The sequence below is a fragment of the Hemitrygon akajei genome, chromosome 5 (genome assembly GCF_048418815.1).
Source record: "Hemitrygon akajei chromosome 5, sHemAka1.3, whole genome shotgun sequence".
NCBI classification, from domain to species: Eukaryota; Metazoa; Chordata; class Chondrichthyes; order Myliobatiformes; family Dasyatidae; genus Hemitrygon; species Hemitrygon akajei.
Window position 1 is genome coordinate 23,612,517 of NC_133128.1, and position 18,876 is coordinate 23,631,392.

Below are 18,876 nucleotides of genomic sequence, written 5' to 3' on the forward strand. Positions count from 1 at the left end.
CCAGCAATTGTTTTTTTTATGTGTTGCACTGCTATTACAGAACAACAAATTTGACAAGATATGTTAACGATAATCCTGTTTCTGATTTGTATACCCCAGGACCTCTTAACTCTCCCACCCCTAGAGTACACAACCAAAAATGTAATCAAATGGGTAATGTAAGAATCCTGAAGCTGAGAGCAGATCGACAATTAGTGAGATCATGAGGTATTCACGAGGAAATGTGCTCATTTTTCAGGCCACGTTTGCTAAGGGGAGTCAGTATTTAAAGCATCTGATGGAGATTCACAAGGAAAAGGGCTATGGCTGTGCAATCTGCAATCGTCGCTTTGCGTTGAAGGCCACCTATCATGCTCACATGGTCATTCACAGGGAGGAGCTGCCAGACTCCGACCCCAACGTGCAAAAGTAGGTGACGTTAAATTCCTTTGCCACCTTCCCCCTTGTGGGCCATCTGTTAGTATAAGTGACAATTCGCTGTTAAAATAGGAGGACTGCCATCTGAAAAGCTCAGGAACCCCATGCCCAGGGTCGTCCATGGACAAGTTCAGGAGTGTGCGTGTGTGTGCGTGCACATCTCTGGGCATCTTCACTCAGTGGCCACTTTATTAGGTACAGGAAATACCTAATCAAGTGGCCACTGAATATATTTCTATACGTTCATGGTCTTCTGCTGTGGCCCATCCACTTTGAGGTTCGATGTGTTGAGTGTTCAGAAGTGCTCTTCTGCACACCATTTGTAATGTGTGGTTATTTGTGTTACTGTTGCCTTCCTGTCAGCTTGAACCAGTCTGGCCATTATCCTCTCACCTCTCTCACTAACAAGATCTAATTCCTTTGTAAACTTAGGCACCTCAATTGGGTCACCTTTTATCCTTCTCTTGTTCTAATCTTTCCTGTTCAGTGTAGCCTCTGTTCTAGGACCTTTTTCCATCTTTGCCAGTATCTCTCTCTCTTATTATTAGGAAGAATAGTTTTATTGTAATAATTTCCAAAATCAACTAACTTAAAGTTGTATTTCTGCCCCAGATATATCCATCCCTGTGATATTTGTGGAAGGATCTTTAACAGCACGGGGAACTTGGAACGACACAAAATAATTCACACAGGTAAACCATGATCCACTTGGAGGTCGGTATAATCCTCCCAAGTTACTTTTTGGATTTAACTTTGGCTTTTAAATTAATTTGTCTTAATTCTGATCTCTCCTGTTTCAAAGTTGTGGAGGAAGCCATAAAAGTATTAAATGGATGCTAGATACTGAAGCGAAACCATTAGAAAGTTGGGAATTAATTCAAATAGCTGAGAGCCATAATTTGAGCTGACCTGAAGGTGTTACTAGATACCTGCAGTCTATTGGTAACTACAGTCATTGGCCATTTTATGAAGAACCCTCTCTGCCTAATAAAGTGGCCACCGAGTGTATGTTCATGGTCTCCTGCTGCTGTAGCCCATCCACTTCAAGGTTCAATGTGTTGTGAGCTCAGAGATGCTCTTCTGCACACCACTGTTGTAACACGAGCCCCCGGTAGTTATTTGAGTTACTGTCACCTTCTTGTCAGCGTGAACCAATCTGGCTATTCTACTCTGACCTCTCACTAACAAGTAACAAGTATCTTGTATTTGCTTTTTTTTTGCCCCATTCTCAATAAACTCTAGAGACTGTTGGGTGTAAAAATCCCAGGAGATGAGCAGTTCTGAGATGCTCAAGTCACCCCTTCTGGCACCAACAATCTTTCCACAGTCAAAGTCACTTGGATCATATTTCTTCCCTGTTGTGTGGTCTGAATAACAATTGAACCTCTTGACCAGGTGTGCATGCTTTAATGCATTGAGTTGCCCCCACATGACTGGCTGATTAGATATTTGCATTAGTGAGCAGGTGTACCTAATAAAGTGGCTGCAGAGTGTATATCAGGAGGAGACACCATTGATGGATACAAATCTGTCACTCTATAGCCCAAAAGTATTGTGCTATTCACAGTATGAACACAGTGGACTTTAAAAAGCCTCCATTTGTCACCCCTGCTGTAGCCCTCGTCCTAGTTTTAACTTTGTTGGGCTCAGGAATATGTAAGTGTATGATTTTTGCTGGGCCAGGGAGGAATTGTGTCCTGTTCTTCAATCATGATGTGGTAAATTTTGTTTTTCACATTAGAGGGAAGTGTTATCTGCTAGTTTTATCAATAAAGTAACTTGGCTTTTATGTCACTTTCTGAATGGCTGGGACCAGACGTACTTTTTCAGTGGCACTTGAGTGTCGTTTGGATTAAAATCTAGCCCTGTCTTCAGAGGATTGTGCAATATTGGTTTTATTCTGGTCCACAAAGTTAAATAATTATTACAAAACCTGACACTGTATTTACACTGGAGCTCAAAGCTGTTCCCTGGGTGTTGTGAATAAAGTCAGTGAAACTGTCAAGTTCATTTGACTCCATTGGGCCATTCATTTGACCATGGAGCGGCTGATAATACAGAATCTGAGGCCACAAACCAGGCACGCCCAGGATCCTCTTCAGTTTGCGTATAAGGAGAAGGTGGGAGTGGAGGATGCTATCACGTATTTGCTGCACAAATCACTCTCTCACCTAGAGGGGGTCAGTTGTGCTGTGAGGATTACATTCCTTGACTTCTCTAGTGCCTTTAACACCATCCAGCCCAAGATCTTAAGGCACAAACTAACGGAGATGGGAGTAGACTCTCACATGGTGGATTGGATAGTGGACTACTTGACAGATAGACCTCAGTATGTGCGGTTGGGAGACTGTAGGTCTGACACGGTGGTCAGCAGCACAGGAGCGCCGCAGGGAACCGTACTCTCTCCGGTCCTGTTCACCCTGCACACATCAGACTTCCAATATAACTCAGAGTCCTGCCATGTGCAGAAGTTCGCTGATGACACGGCCATAGTGGGGTGTGTCAGGAATGGACAGGAGGAGGAGTATAGGAAACTGATACAGGACTTTGTGATATGGTGCAACTCAAACTACCTGCGTCTCAATATCACCAAGACCAAGGAGATGGTGGTGGACTTTAGGAGATCTAGGCCTCATATGGAGCCAGTGATCATTAATGGAGAATGTGTGGAGCAGGTTAAGACCTACAAGTATCTGGGAGTACAGTTAGACGAGAAGCTAGACTGGACTGCCAACACAGATGCCTTGTGCAGGAAGGCACAGAGTCGAATGTACTTCCTAAGAAGGTTGGCGTCATTCAATGTCTGTAGTGAGATGCTGAAGATGTTCTATAGGTCAGTTGTGGAGAGCGCCCTCTTCTTTGTGGTGGCGTGTTGGGGAGGAAGCATTAAGAAGAGGGACGCCTCACGTCTTAATAAGCTGGTAAGGAAGGCGGGCTCTGTCGTGGGCAAAGTACTGGAGAGTTTAACATCGGTAGCTGAGCGAAGGGCGCTGAGTAGGCTACGGTCAATTATGGATAACTCTGAACATCCTCTACATAGCACCATCCAGAGACAGAGAAGCAGTTTCAGCGACAGGTTACTATCGATGCAATGCTCCTCAGACAGGATGAAGAGGTCAATACTCCCCAATGCCATTAGGCTTTACAATTCAACCGCCAGGACTTAAGAACTTTTTAAAGCTATTATTAATGCTTTTTGAGATGGTGATTTAGATGCATATCATATTTTTTTTACTGAGTTAAGTATTGTATGTAATTAGTTTTGCTACAACAAGTGTATGGGACATTGGAAAAAAAGTTGAATTTCCCCATGGGGATGAATAAAGTATCTATCTATCTATCTATCTATCTATCTATCTATCTATCTATCTATCTATCTATTGTTAGCAGACATTGAAAAGAAGAATTGAAGTTACTGGATTTCTGTAAGGTAGTGGAGATGCCTTAATCTAATGTCTGGCTTCTTAGGAGTGAAGAGCCACACTTGTGAGCAGTGTGGGAAGGCCTTTGCCCGGAGGGACATGCTGAAGGAACACATGAGGGTTCATGACAATGTTCGGGACTACCTATGTGCTGAATGTGGCAAAGGTGAGGAATGCTGAAGAGACCTGGGTGGACAAGCTGAAACCCTTGAGCAGTTTGATGTGAGGTATTGGTGGTAGTGGGGAAGGAGGGAAGCACTAATCACCCCAACTCACTCAGTCATTCTTTTCCTCCTTCATTTTCACCCCCCCCCCCCCCCCGGTCACCTCATTTGCTCATCCCCTACCCACTCTCCACTGAGCTTTTGACATAACAATCATCCCTCTCTTTGCCTTGCCCCAGCCTTTAGGAAGAACAAGAACTTCGGAGCATGAGTAGAGCATATGACCCTGCATGTTCGCCCTGCCATTTAGTAATTTACCTCAGGCCTCAGCTTCTCTCCTGTGCTAGGGCCACGTAGCTCACAGTCTTCCAAAAACTGGTATACCTACTCTTTAAGTACCTCCAGTGATCCAACCTCCACAATTCTTAACTTCTTTGCATAGAGGACTCGTTGTTCTGCTCTTCCCTCCAGTTCTGATTGTCTTTTGATCCCTTGGCATCCCTCCCTCTGTGTCCACCCACCTTGACCCTGTTCTCCCCACCACCTCCCACTCTTGCTTCCACTCAACCTTCTTGTGCACCATTTTCCGTCTCTAATATCACATCCCGCTCTCTTGTATGAAAATCCCTTGCCTGTTCTTGCTCACTCCCTTGTAACTCTGAAGCACTTCTTCTGGTCTGCTTTTTGTTTTGAAATTTTACTTCCTTTTCTTTCTCCAGTTATCTGGTACAATCCTTTAGCTTTCCAATTCTGTTCTATAACCGGTTTGTGTTGTATTTAGCATAGTCCCCAATGTCTTTCTCTCTATGTCTTGACTCTGTTCTCTTTTTAGCCATTTATACAATGCAGAAACAAGCTATTCAACCCACCTGGTCCACAAGAATCAAGATTCCTACCTCAGCTAATCCCCTTTGCCTGCGTTTGACCCATGTCCCACTAAGCCTTTCCTATCCATGTGCCTGTCTGAGTATTATTTTAAATGTTAATATTGTGATCTGTTGCGATCTTGTTGAGTTATTGAAAAAGTAATGTGATCAGCCATCTATGTAAAATCTAGTAAAATCAAAAATAGAAATGTATTTCATGTCCGCAATGGTCTTCAATTTCTTAAGCTATCTTTTCTTGATCAGTGCATAATTCCTTTGATTGACCACACCGCTCAAAACTGGTTTACTCTTTTCCTGAATATGTTACTGGAATGAGTATCTTCAGAATCAAAGTCAGGTTTAATGCCACTGGCATGTGTCACATGGCAGCAGTACAGAGCAATACACAAAAAACTATATTTCATTATGAAATAAATATACAAATTAAATTAATAGTTCAAATGGAGAGCAAAAAACATAGAGATAGTGTTCATTGGTTCATTATCCATTCAAAGATCTGATGGAAGGAGAGGCAGAATCTGTTTCTAAATCATTGAATGTATGTCATTAGACTCCTGTACCTCCTCCCTGATGGTTGCAATGAGCCGAGGGCATGTCCTGGGTTACGGGGAGTCCTTAATGATGGATGCCAACTTCTTCAGGTATCAGCTTTTGAAGATGTCCTCAATGCTGGGGAGGCTAGTGCCCATGATGGAGATGCGTGTCAACGTACCTCCAAACACTGATAAAGGAGGAGTGATACTGATCCTCTTTCTCCATTAGGTGGTTGACTATTCAGCTGTGGAGTGGGACTTCTAAACTGCAACCTTGCACGAGGCTTGTCCTGTTTATAGTAATGCTGTTCCCTTTGTTTTCCTATGGCCAGGGATGAAAACCAAACATGCGCTGAGACATCACATGAAGTTGCACAAGGGGATTAAAGAGTACGAGTGCAAGGAGTGCCATCGGAAATTTGCCCAGAAGGTCAACATGCTCAAGCATTACAAGAGGCATACAGGTAAATACCGATAGGTGTCTGTGTAAACCCCACAAATATTGACCTTTCGCTCCCTCAGTACTGCCTTGTCAAGTCAAATTTATTGTCATTTAGCTATATACAAGTATATCGCATATGTAACTATATAATGTATATTAGAAAAGTGACAGTGTTTCTCTGAACCCGGGTGTAAAACACAGTAATGCACATAACACACTATAACTTACAAAGGTAAGGATAAAATCTACCGATGAATCGCACCAAAATAACAAACTAAAGTGCATTAATATTAAATATTGTAAGTCTGTGTGGCGCGTGGTTAAGGCTTTGGACTAGCGATCTGAAGGTCATGAGTTCGAGCCCCAGCCGAGGCAGCGTGTTGTGTCTTTTAGCAAGGCATCACACATTGCTCCAGTCCACCCATCTGAAAATGGGTACCGGCAAAATGCTGGGGGTTATCCTCGTGATAGACTGGTGTCCTATGCAGGGGGGAGTCTCGTACTCTCAGTCACTTCACGCCACGGAAACCGGCATAAGCACTGGCCTGATGAGCCTATAAGGCTCGGGACAGGCTTTTTTAACTTAATTGTAAGGTCTGAAACAGATTAACCAGTGACACTTCGAATACAGGAAAAGACTGTTTTCTTATCCTGACCGTTCTTGTTTTTATGCATCATAGTCTCCTGCCTGATGGTAGAAAGTCAAAGGGATATGGGAGGGATCCTTAATAATACTACGGGCCCTGCATAGCAGTGCTCCTGATAAATGTCCCTGTTGGTTGGTAGGAAGATCCCTCTCGGCTGTTCTTATAGTCCTTTGTAGGGACTTCTGATCCAATGTTCGACTGCTGTCATATACCAGATGGAGATGCAACTTCTCAGGATGCTGTCAATGGTGCTCCTGTAAAATGGGGAGCCTTGCTTGCCCGAATCTTCTTAGGAAGTGCCGCCTTGTTCAGGGAGGTGATATTGAGGGACCAGGTGAGGTCATCCTTGATGTGAACTCCCAGAAACTCTGTGCACTTAACTCTCTCTATGGAGGAGCCTTGTATTCGCAGAGGGGGATGGTTTGTTGCACCTTCCTGAAGTCCACTATGATCTCCTTTGTTTTCTCCGTGCTTAGGTTTTGGTTGTTCTTTTCTCACCAATCCACCAGCCGCTCCACTTCCTCTCTAATCTCTGTCTCGTCATCGTTCTTGATAAGGCCGACCACTGTTGTGTCATCTGTAAATTTGATGACACAGTTTGAGCTGAATCCTGAGTCAGTGTGAACAGCAGCAGGTTAATATCCCTCTGCTGTATCACTTTACGTGTGGCAGAAGGATCAGGAGACTATCAGAAGTGGAAGGAAGAACAGAACGGAGCAGGTGTCCTCAGTGTTAGGAGATGGGAACCTCCGCCTGGAATTCCTTTCCATAGAGGAGTGTAGAGGTTAGATCACTGGAGGTATTTCAAGAGAAGATGTATCAGTTTTTGGAAGATTGTGGGCTATGTGGTGCTGCAACAGAAGAGAAGCTATGGCATTATGCAATAATATATAATATGATATTACATTAATTTAATGCATGTGTATGTCAAGGATTGTATCATGAGTGATCACATTGAGGGTCACAGATTGATAACTTCCATTTGTATGATGCAGTTGACATCATTCTAAAACCTTTGACAGGAGAGTTTTTGAACAAGTAGTGAGAGCTGGTGGTGTAGTGGCATCAGCACTGGACTTCAAGGCAGAAGGCCCTGAGTTCAAACCCAGCCAGGTCCCAACCTGGGCAGCAGCAGTATCTGCACAGAAGAAAGGCCTGGCTTTCGTATCTACTTCCGTATCTTTCCATGAAAACCCTATGAACAACAACAAAGTGACAGCTTGTCACCCAGCTGAAGGAGTGGTTATAATGAGCATCGTAAAAGCACAAGGCGATTAGGAGACAGAGATCTGAAGAGACTGCTATCAGTGGTACCGCAGAGACCATCAAGGATGCTCAAGAGGCCAGAATTCAAACATTTGAGGGATGGAGAGCTGAAAGGATTTGCGATATTTGTGAGACCATGGAGATCATGAAAAATAAGGATGATGAGAGTAAGTTTTGTGTCAGTGTAGTTGAATATAATTGGAAGAAGCACTGTACTCTGTTCGTCATTTGTGCCTGTTAGAGTAAAGCTTGCTCACAGCGTTCCTCCTAATATAGATATTTAGTACTTTTTTATTCTCTACAGGTGTGAAGGATTTCATGTGTGAACTTTGTGGGAAGACGTTCAGTGAGAGGAACAGCATGGAGAATCATAAACTACTTCACACAGGTGTGTCTGGCAAACTGAATCAATCTCATTAGAACAAGGGCCAAGTTTTCAGCAGACACCAGTGGACTTAACTCTGCCTTTCAGAAGGAGATTTTTCTGTGAAAGTGAATCTGGTTGGGGATGAAAGTTGCAGGGCTTTGGGGAATTGGTAGCATTTCCAAAATAGATGATATGTGCATATTAGGCTGAATGGTCTTCTAACTATGATACTAGTTCACGGAAGAAAAATGGATAACTGGCTTATTTACAGGTTGGAGTTTAACTTGTGGGTACAGATACTATGTATACATTATATGTTCAGTTGTCACTTTATTAGGTACACCTGTACACCGGATCATTAGTACAAATCAGCCAATCTTTTGGTAGAATCTCAATGCATAAAAGCATGTGGACATGGTCAAGAGGTTTAGTTGTTTGGATCAAACATCAGAATGGGGAAGAGATGTAATCTAAGTGACTTTATCAGTGAAATGATTGTTGGTGTCAGTTGGGCTGGTTTGAGCATCTCTGAAACTGCAGATCTCCTGGGGTTTCCACGCACGGCAGTCTCTAGAATTCACAGAATAGTGTGAAAAACAAAACAAAAAATCCCAATGAAAATACTTTAACGAGAGAGTTCAAACTGGTTGATGACTGGTTCAAGTTGACAGGAAGGTGCCAGTAACTCGAATAAACACACGTTACATTGGTGGTGTGCAGAGCACCTCTGAATGCACAACGTGTTGAACTTTGAGGTGGATGGGCTACAGCTGCAGAAGACCACAAACATACACTCAGTGTCTACTTTATTGGTTGCAGAAAGTATAATAGCACTATATGGGATTAAGCTGCAAACAGAAATTAATTTGAATCTAATATGTTGTACATAGACAGTACCTTAAATTTTTTTTAAAAACTTTGCCTATAAGAAATAATGGCAAAATAGTCATTGAATCTGTGTTGAGGACTGTTCCTTTCTGAAAACATTGTTCTCCAACCACCAATCCAATGTTTAAATCCTTTCTGTTATTGTCTCCCCTTCTCCTTCACAACTTTCTTGCTCTCAGTTGGAAAGCAGTGGACCTGCAGCGTGTGCGAGAAGAAATTTGTTACCGAGTACATGCTCTTCAAGCACATACAGCTTACCCACAAAAAGGTGGAAGCTCAGAACTGCCACCTGTGCGGCACAAAGGTCTCAACGCGAGCGTCGATGAACAGGCACATGCGGCGCAAGCACCCTGAGGTGAGGGGGTTTTCAGGAAGGTGTGACTGCCAGGGTGTTTGATGGCAAGGATGAAGAGGAAAGCCAAAGGCCTTGTTTTGCAGTCTGACTAGAGAGAAATTTGCTCTTTAACCCAGCTGAAGCACTTCTCACGTGAACTCTTACAGCATCATTACAATCTCGGGATAACTGTGCAGAATAGTATAACTGATTTTGTACCCAACGACAGTTTGATTGGATATTAAATGGCTGGTGGAAGTGGCTTCCAGGGGGCACTACAATTGACAGTTCTACTGCAGCAGCGAAAGTAGAGAAGCAAGTTTCTTACATTTTAAAACAATGCACACCATACTTAAGACCATTACCCCTTCTGGGCATAGGCTGCCGACAGCAGCTGGCCAGTGTCCTCTGAACTGCACCGGTCTTCCAATTTATTCCCAGGTGTAGCCCATCTTCAAAGATCCTTCCTCTCCCAGGGATAAGGTCTTTGGAGCATCTGATTTCATTTCTGTAGCTCTGGGTTTTACCCATGCTCAACCCTCCTCTTGCATCTGAGCTTGGGAATGTCCGTGGTGGAGTTAGTACAAACTGTAGTTTTAAAGAAAACATTTGAAATGTGAAAATTAGAGCTGCTGACCTATTTTGTTAGAGCAGGTAGGGTTAAGAAGAGATCTGAGAGAACAGTTCACCAGGAATTTCCCTGTATTATTCATTCCAATAATTACAGTATGTCTAAGTGTAAGGTGTTCCTTCCCTCCAGTGGCTTTCAGGTCACCCTTGGGCAAGGTGAAGGAACCTGCTTAGCCCCCTCCCCCCCCCCCCCCCCGAATCAGGGACATGTGAAGCCATGGGAGCAAGTGGTAAATGGTCGCATGAACAGTTGGTGCATATTACCAGTTATGTGACCACTGTCGCTGGGCAAACAACCCCTGAAGGGTTTTGACAGTGGCTGGGGTTGCCCATCTTGTAAATACACTGCTCAGAAGAAGACAGTTGTGATGGAAAGACCATGATCACTTATGTCATACCATATGGCACTTAATGAACAATAATTACAATGCCAATTTTGATGCAGAATGAGTCATACGAGCTCCATTTATTTACTGCGAATAGTTCTGAATACTGCCTGTTTCTTGTGCCCATGTCAGTGTGTGTATGTGTGAGACCCCCCCCCCCCAGGGGCAGATGTGGGAGAGGTCAGGATGCCCCGTAACCAATGATTGACCAAGCTCTACTGTTTTGTTACAGCAGGAGATAAGCTTGCACGAGAGTGAGTTGGCTGAAATAGCCCAGGTGAAGAGATTAAAACGAGCACAAAGGAAGAAGAGGAAAGTGGATGAGGAGGATGACGATGAGGAGGAAGACGAAGAGGAAGACGATGATGAAGAAGACGATGACGATTCAGCAACAGCTCCCGAAGAGGCTGCGATGTATTCCTACACAGACAAAGAGACTGGTTTTGCAGCAGCGGTGGAGGATGAGACAGACTCAGCAGTACAAAACATGAGTCAGGTCAGTGTGATAATCGAAGCATAATTAGATGACTACTTCCTATAAGATCAGGGTTGTCAATAAAAGTACAAAACCTTCATTTATTGTTACTTTCACTTCCTCAACATTCTTACGCACTTTCCAGCTAATGAAATACTTTTCAATATGGATATTGTTATAATGCATAAAACGACTAGCTGATTTCCACGCAGCAAAGGCTCCCACAAACTGCAATATGGTAATGACCAAATAACTTTTTAATCTTACATAAGAGGGGAAATATGTATTAAAGCACTGAGGATAAAATTGCTGCTCATGTTTAAAGAGGGTGCATCTGATAGATTCATAAAGTCAGCATACAGCATGGAAAGAGGCCATTTGGCCTGTCACAATTAGTGGACACCCATCTGAATTGCAGCACTGGGCTCATAGTCTTCTAAGTAATTCAAGTGCTTGACTAGACATCCAAATTCTGTTTGAGGAAAACAGCCCAGTCATTCCTAATAGCCAAATCGCTCCATACTGAACAGCATCTTGGTGAATCTTCTTAGCAGACTCTTCAACTCAATTACATTCATCTTGTAGAGCGCAGACTGGAACTGCATGCTGTACCCCATCTGAGGTCAGAGCAATGTTCTAAAAGGTTGGAACGTAATCTCTTTTATTGAATATCCCAATTAATGGAGGTATTCTGCCCTCGCTTAAGAGTTTTCCTTGTTTTCTCGTGAGACAAATAGGTATCTCCAGTCCCGGTGTAGCTGTAGTTGAAGATGGTTTTATTATTCACCAACATGTTACAGTACACAAGGAGCCGGTGTGAAAAGAAAATGCTTCATGGTATTCTTACAAAAAGTAGATTCAAACACTGAACAAAGCTCTCTTGACTTCCAGCAAATTGGTTCTAACTGACTGGAATGTACAAATGATACAAAATGGCCACCCTGGGTGATGAAAGGGAATTGCTTAACAATGCGATAATGAGCAACCAACAGCTGTGAGCTTGCAGGTAGTGAGATCCAGTAATTAGAGATAACAATCTAAATCACAGAAGACATAACAGAAGGTCAGTATCCCAAGTGCTACCTTAACCACATTATAAAAACATAGAAAAACCTACAATACAGGTCCTTCGGCCCACAATACTGTGCCGAACAGTAATTACCTTAGAAATTATCTAGGGTTACCCATAGCCCTCTATTTTTCTAAACTCCATGTACCTATCCAGAAGTCTATTAAAAGACCCTATTTTATCCGCCTCTATCACCGCTGCCGGCAGCCCATTCCATGCACTCACCATTCTCTGCATTTAAAAAAAAAAGCAAACTTAACCCTGATATCTCCTCTGTACCTACAACCAAGCACCTTAAAACTATGCCCTCTCGTGTTAGCCATTTCAGCCCTGGGGAAAAAGCTTCTGACTATCCACACGATCAATGCCTCTCATCATCTTATACACCTCTATCAGGTCACCTCTCATCCTCCATCGCTCCAAGGAGAAAAGGCCGAGTTCACTCAACCTATTCTCATAAGGCATGCTCCCCCATCCAGGCAACATCCTTGTAAATCTCCTCTGCACCTTTTCTATAGTTTCCGCATCTTTTCTGTAGTGAGGTGATCAGAACTGAGCAGAGTACTCCAAGTGGGGTCTGACCAGGGTCCTATACAGCTGTAACATTACCTCTCTGCTCTTGAACTCAGACCCCCTGTTGATGAAGACCAATGCACCGTATGCTTTCTTAATCATAGTCAACCTGCGCAGCAGCTTTGAGTGTCCTATGGACTCAGACCCCAAGATCTCTCTGATCTTACCATTGATACTATATTCTGCCATCATATTTGACCTACCAAAATGAAACACCTCACACTTATCTGGGTTGAACTCCATTTGCCACTTCTCAGCCCAGTTTTGCATCCTATCCTATTTTGTAACCTCTGACAGCCCTCCACACTATCCACAACACCCCTAACCTTTGTGTCATCAGCAAGTTTACTAATCCATCCCTCCACTTCCTCATCCAGGTCATTTATAAAAATCACAAAGAGTAGGGGACCCAGAACAGGTCCCAGAGGCACACCACTGGTCACCAACCTCCATGCAGAATATAACACATCTACAACCACTCTTTGCCTACTGTGGGCAGCCAGTTCTGGATCCACAAAGCAAGTTCCTCTTGGATCCCATGCCTCCTTACTTTCTTAATGAGCCTTGCATGGGGTATCTTATCAAATGTCTTGCTGAAATCTATATACAGTACATCTACTGCTCTTTCTTCATTAATGTGTTTAGTCACATCCTCAAAAAATTCAATCAGGCTCATAAGGCATGACCTGCCCTTGACAAAGCCATGCTGACTATCCCTAATCATATTATGCCTCTCCAAATGTTTATAAATCCTGCCTCTCAGGATCTTCTCCATCAACTTACTAACCACTGAAGTAAGACTCACTGGTCTATAATTTCTTGGGCTATCTCTACTCCCTTTCTTGAATAAGGGAACAACATCTGCAACCCTCCAATCCTCTGAAACCTCTCCCGTCCCCATTGGTGATGCAATGATCATTGCCAGGGGCTCAGCAATCTCTTCCCTCGCTTCCCACAGTAGCTTGGGGTATACCTCTTCCAGTCCCGGTGACTTATCCAACTTGATGCCTTCCAAAAGCTCCAGCACATCCTCTTCCTTAATATCGATATGCTCAAGCTTTTCAGTCCACTGTAAGTCATCCCTACAATCGCCAAGATCCTTTTCCATAGTGAATACTGAAGCAAAGTATTCATTAAGTATCACCGCTATCTCCTCCAGTTCCATATACACTTTTCCACTGTCACACTTGATTGGTCCTATTCTCTCCCCTTGCTCTTCACATACTTGTAGAATGCCTTGGGGTTTTCCTTATTTCTGTTTGCCAAGACCTTCTCATGGCCCCTTCTGGCTCTCCTAATTTCATTCTTAAGCTCTTTCCTGCTAACCTTATAATCTTCTAGCTCTCTATCATTACCTAGTTTTTTGAATCTTTCGTAGGCTTTTATTTCTTCTTGACTAGATTTTCAACTACCTTTGTACACCACGGTTCCTGTACCCTACCATCCTTTCCCTCTCTCATTGGAATGCACCTGTTTAGAATTCCACACAAGTGTCCCCTGAAGATTTGCCACATTTCTGCCGTATATTTCCCTGAAAACATCTGTTCACAATTTATGCTTCCAAGTTCCTGCCTGATTACCTCGTATTTCCCCTTACTCCAATTAAATGTTTCCTTAACTTGTCTGTTCCTATCCCTCTCCAGTGCTATGGTAAAGGAGATAGAATTGTGATCACTATCTCCAAAATGCTCTCCCACTGAGAGATCTGACACATGACCAGGTTCATTTCCCAATACCAGATCAATTACAACCTCTCCTCTTGTAGGCTTATCTACATACTGTGTCAGGAAACCTTCCTGAACACACCTAACAAACACCATCCCATTGATTTGGTTTAAACCTCCTGCCATTTCACCAACACATCAATATCACCCTGTGGGCAATCACTACCCTCCACACCATCAACAACAAGTCTTCATATCATCTGTCTATTTACTGATCATACCTCATACGTCCAGTTCATTCACATATGTTACAAAAGGCAAAGGTCCCAGTACCAGTTCTCGTGGGACACCACGAGTCATGGGCATCCAGTCACCCTCTGTATTCTATTGCTAATCCAATTTTAGATCTAATTTACCCAACTGATCTAGACGTCCCTGACTCTAACCATTTGGGTCAGTCTTCTGTGTCAAAAACTTTACTGATGCTCATGAAAACCAGATCTTCTAATGCACTGCTGTCATCAGTACACTTCATTACCTCTTCAAAAAATTCATTCAGATCGGTCAGGCGAGATTTGACATCGGCAAAGCCATGCTGCCTATCTACATATACATGGCTCATTAATCCTCCCCCACCACTGATGTCAGGCGGTACGTGTCTGTAGTTGACAGGAATATACAAGCTGCCTTTCTTGAAAAGTGGGGGAGGTAGTCGTATTTATCCAGTCACGTCATATCTCACATGTACAGTGAAGATTTAAAAATCTCAGCCAGAGTCCCATCTGTCTTTTCGCTTGCCTCCCATAGCGGTTTGGGGTAAATCCCATTCGAACCTGGGTTCTTGAAGTCCACCAGGTTCGGTTCGGAGAAACGTCTCGTTTCTTTATAGATTTTATGGTTATAAATGTTGTATAGTTAAATGGAAATAAATTTGACTTGACAAAGGCAGTGAATACCATCTTTCAATCTTTCTACTAGACATGAAGAACTGGAGTTCAGGACATCCTGTAAAGAATGATGCCATGTCAATACAAGCACTTTCTATTGTACTGTTTGTGGTAAATATTTTATTTTAGTTTAAATGTTGTTACTACCGTCCAGGAGGAGATGGAGGAGTCTGAGGATGCATGCTTCATGGTTTAGGAACAGTTTCTTCCCCTCTGCCATCAGATTGATATCTGAATGAACCATGAACACTACCTCACTGTTTTGGAACTATTTATTTATTTTTAATGTGCTACTTATAGCGATTTTTATGCATTGTATTGTACCACTGCCGCAAGCCAACAGATTTCACAGCACGTCAGTGATAACAGATCTGATTCTGATTGCAGGTGGTTGTGACACTTGGAGATTCAAACAGTTCTACGGTGACGAGCTCTGCTGGACTGACCAACATTGCGGTTTCGTCCAACATCAGCACCGTGGCAGGGACCCAGTTCACCAACCTTCAGCCCATCACGGTGACTAACCTGACGCTGCAGGACCGGCAGATGCAGCTCGACTCCATCCTGACCGTCAGCTTCGACTCCATCAGCGGCTCAACGGTGGTGCACAGTCGGCCAATGGAGATCCAGATCGAGGCGCAGCCTGCCTCCACGCCGCAGGCCCACTCCTTGCCGCAGTCCATGAACTTGACCACCTTTGTCAACTCTATTGCCCCCGTCGAGAGCCCCCTGGCCGAGCAGTCGCACACCATGACCTGGAGGGCTGTGCCGCAAGCCGCAGATGGTACCCACCACATCCTGCAGCCTCAGCAGGCTGCAGCGCCTCCTCCGGCACCACCACCTCAACAGCAGCCGGTTCAAGTCCAGGCACAGCCATCCCAACCATCCCAACAGCAGATGTACAGCTACTAAAGAATCCTGCACCATAAAAATACAGAACACCCTCACCCTGGACGTCAGGAAGAGGCAATGCAGTATTAACTGTGAAAGACCCCTTTACACAGTGGAATGAAACAGTCCACTCTAAACTAGTGTTGATTCACTCCAAGATTTACTGCCTTTGCGGTACCAGCGACTTTCTGTATTCAATCCACTCTGCCCTATGGATTTCCCAGCTTGGATTTGTAGCTTTGAGTTGAACACAGCGTCTTGAGTGTATTAATAGCAGTTTAAAATGAACTTTTTTTTTAAATTAAAAAGTGAAAACAAAATTAGGCTTGAAATGGAGCACAATTTTAAAAAAAACGACAAAAAGTGTATAAAAAAAAACATACTGCGGCATTTCCTACCAAAAGTTAAAATGTGTTGGAATTGTGAATTAGTGCAAGTGCTAACTATCCAGCTCTGTTTTATCGTGACGGTGAATGTGTGTGGGATAGAGGGTGTTTGGATCTACATATAACTGGATGTAGGTGTGAGTGTCTGCGTGTGTTATTTTACCCATTTAGTGCATTCGCTCATTCTGTAACTTAAACTATTTTTATCAGAATGGGGTGCACTCGACCCTTTTAAAAGGAAGATTAACAAAGATGATGAGTTAACAGTCATTTGTTTCTTCTCCACAACACCCTGCAAAACCATGTGAAATTTTATGTATGTCACATTCTTCCCAGAGTATAACTCGCATGAGAGTTAATATTTGAAGACTGTTTTAGCTGCTAAAAGAATATTGGTGCGCGTACTAAGGTATGAATAACAGATAGCAGTCAAACTCACTAATAAAGTATGTTAGAAGCAAAGAAATTTGGTAGCTGCACTGAAGAAGATTCGACTGGTAGACATGCATTTTACATCAAGCCTGTGTGGAAGAAATGGTGATAGAAGTAAACATTATTTATTTGACTGATCTTCTCTGTCTCAGTAACCACGTGATTCAAATGGATGTTTTTTTCCTCATGTGAGTCCAGGCAATGATATATCTGTTCCAAACACAGTCTTCTCCTCATCCAATGTACATAACCAGGTAACCCATAGAAATTGGGAAATAGTAGCTGTCTACTTGTTTTTACTAGCCAGTGGTCACGAAGAACAATTACTTTGACAGATCTCAAGCTGCTTGGTACTTGGCAAAGAACTGAAGACAGCCTATTTTTCAGATTGGCATTTGCAGAGTGCCTCACTAGTGTGTCAGGAGGCAGGCTCCTTTCCTAAGTGCATCTGTTTTGTCCGACATTCTTGACTATTGCTTATAAAATGTGAATAGACCGCCACACTTGGAAGGAACAGCATTTGGTGTAGATTCTTCATGGCTGGGCCTTTTCAGTGAATTACCTTTCTTCAAAAAAAAAGTTTCTGGAGTGGGCAAGATGATTGGATAGGTAACACTAATTTTCCCAAATCAAAGAAGACCCTGCAGTGAATCAATAGTATATGAAAGCACAAATCCAAATACATACTGCATCATGCCCACAGCAGGTTAGATAGATTTTAATTGGTGAACAAAGACAACATTTTAGGTTTGTAGACACAAGAGATTCGGCAGATGTTGGTATGTATCTTTTGGGACTACTGTGTTGCTACCTAGAAATGATTCATTTGTAAATATTGTTTCTGATTTGTCTCATTTACCAGGGTGTTTTATTCACAGTGAAAATGTGAGATGTACTAATTGAAGGGCAGTGAGAAGTTTAGCCCCTGAAAGCCAGTTCTCACTTTGAATATACTTAAATTTTCATTTTTTTAATTTTAGCTAGGCCCAGAATATTTATTGTTCTTTTTGTGAAAGAATTTGTTTTCTACTATCTGCTATGAAATGAGAATGGGCTGGATCGTGCCACTTGCCTGCACGTTGTGTTTGTCCCCAGTTTCTGTACTTGGGTATTGCAACACATGAATCAGAAACAAGTTTAGCAAATCTGACTTCTGCTGTGCTGGATTGATCAGGGAGTCCCAGAGGAGTAGTATGAACGTCCTCAGCTGGGTCCTGGAAACATTTCACTCCTGTGTTTTACATTTAAATTGGGTTGTTGAATTGGAATAATACACTTTTGTTTTAATTTTTCTTCAGGTATGACTGGTAGAAGTGAATCAAAAATTTATTTTTCAAGTAATATTTTAATTTGATCATTTTCAAATTATTTTAATCTATTTCAACCATTAAATGTTAGAGACATTTATAAACATCTTAACAGGCTTTTGGCCGCAGTGAGTTACAAGGGAGCAAGGCCTTGGAATGTACCTTGTGCACTGCCTACTTTGTGGAATGGCTGTGACAAGACCTAGTCCCTTCTATAATAAGTGGTGGTCCTCTTTCCCGAACTTATTTTACATTTCTAATTCAGCTTGTCGAATCCATTCAAGTGTTTTCTCTCAATCCCTCTCTTTCTAGGCTATGGAAATTCATCATTCCTCGCATATCTGCCTTTCCTTTAAAGTCGTTGGGTGTACCTCTCTATAGGTTTTCCAATGGTAAATGTGAGGTTTTTATGACAAGGATTGCAAGTCCTGAATGAAAGCTGGAACTGCACAGCACTTCCATTATATCTTTTCTAAAGTTTGCCAAAGTCTTTTGCAGCATTACTAAAACAATTACATTAAATTAGTGAATGCATAATTGAAATGGAAGCGTCTTTAAAAACAGCAAGTTAAAGATCCGGGGACACAAAGTACACTGCAGATGCTGGGGTCAAAGAAAAAAGGCTGAGAAGGAGATGGAAGTTTCAATTGATGGTTTACTTGGGTTTGTATCTTAGGAAAGTATATTGAAGGAGTTTTGACATGACCCTGAGATGCCACAGTCTGTATTTAAACCTGGAAAAAAAATTG

General features: G+C 42.7%; 1 protein-coding gene across 4 annotated transcripts in view; it reads left to right on the forward strand.

Moving 5' to 3' along the window:
- The window catches only part of prdm15 (PR domain containing 15), a 79,225-nt gene extending 62,268 nt beyond the window's left edge, over positions 1-16,957 (forward strand). For 2 of the 4 annotated variants that reach the window (XM_073045020.1, XM_073045023.1), the window contains exons 18-25: positions 239-408; positions 1,030-1,109; positions 3,886-4,005; positions 5,756-5,887; positions 8,083-8,166; positions 9,213-9,388; positions 10,616-10,879; positions 15,499-16,957. In XM_073045020.1, the coding sequence (XP_072901121.1) occupies positions 239-408; positions 1,030-1,109; positions 3,886-4,005; positions 5,756-5,887; positions 8,083-8,166; positions 9,213-9,388; positions 10,616-10,879; positions 15,499-16,023 (1,551 nt within the window). In that variant the 3' untranslated portion in view covers positions 16,024-16,957. Of the gene's footprint in view, positions 1-238; positions 409-1,029; positions 1,110-3,885; positions 4,006-5,755; positions 5,888-8,082; positions 8,167-9,212; positions 9,389-10,615; positions 10,880-15,142; positions 15,444-15,498 lie in introns of those variants that run through there. The other 2 variants (XM_073045021.1, XM_073045024.1) reach the window with 2 other exon arrangements.
- The last annotated feature ends 1,919 nt before the right edge of the window (positions 16,958-18,876 follow it).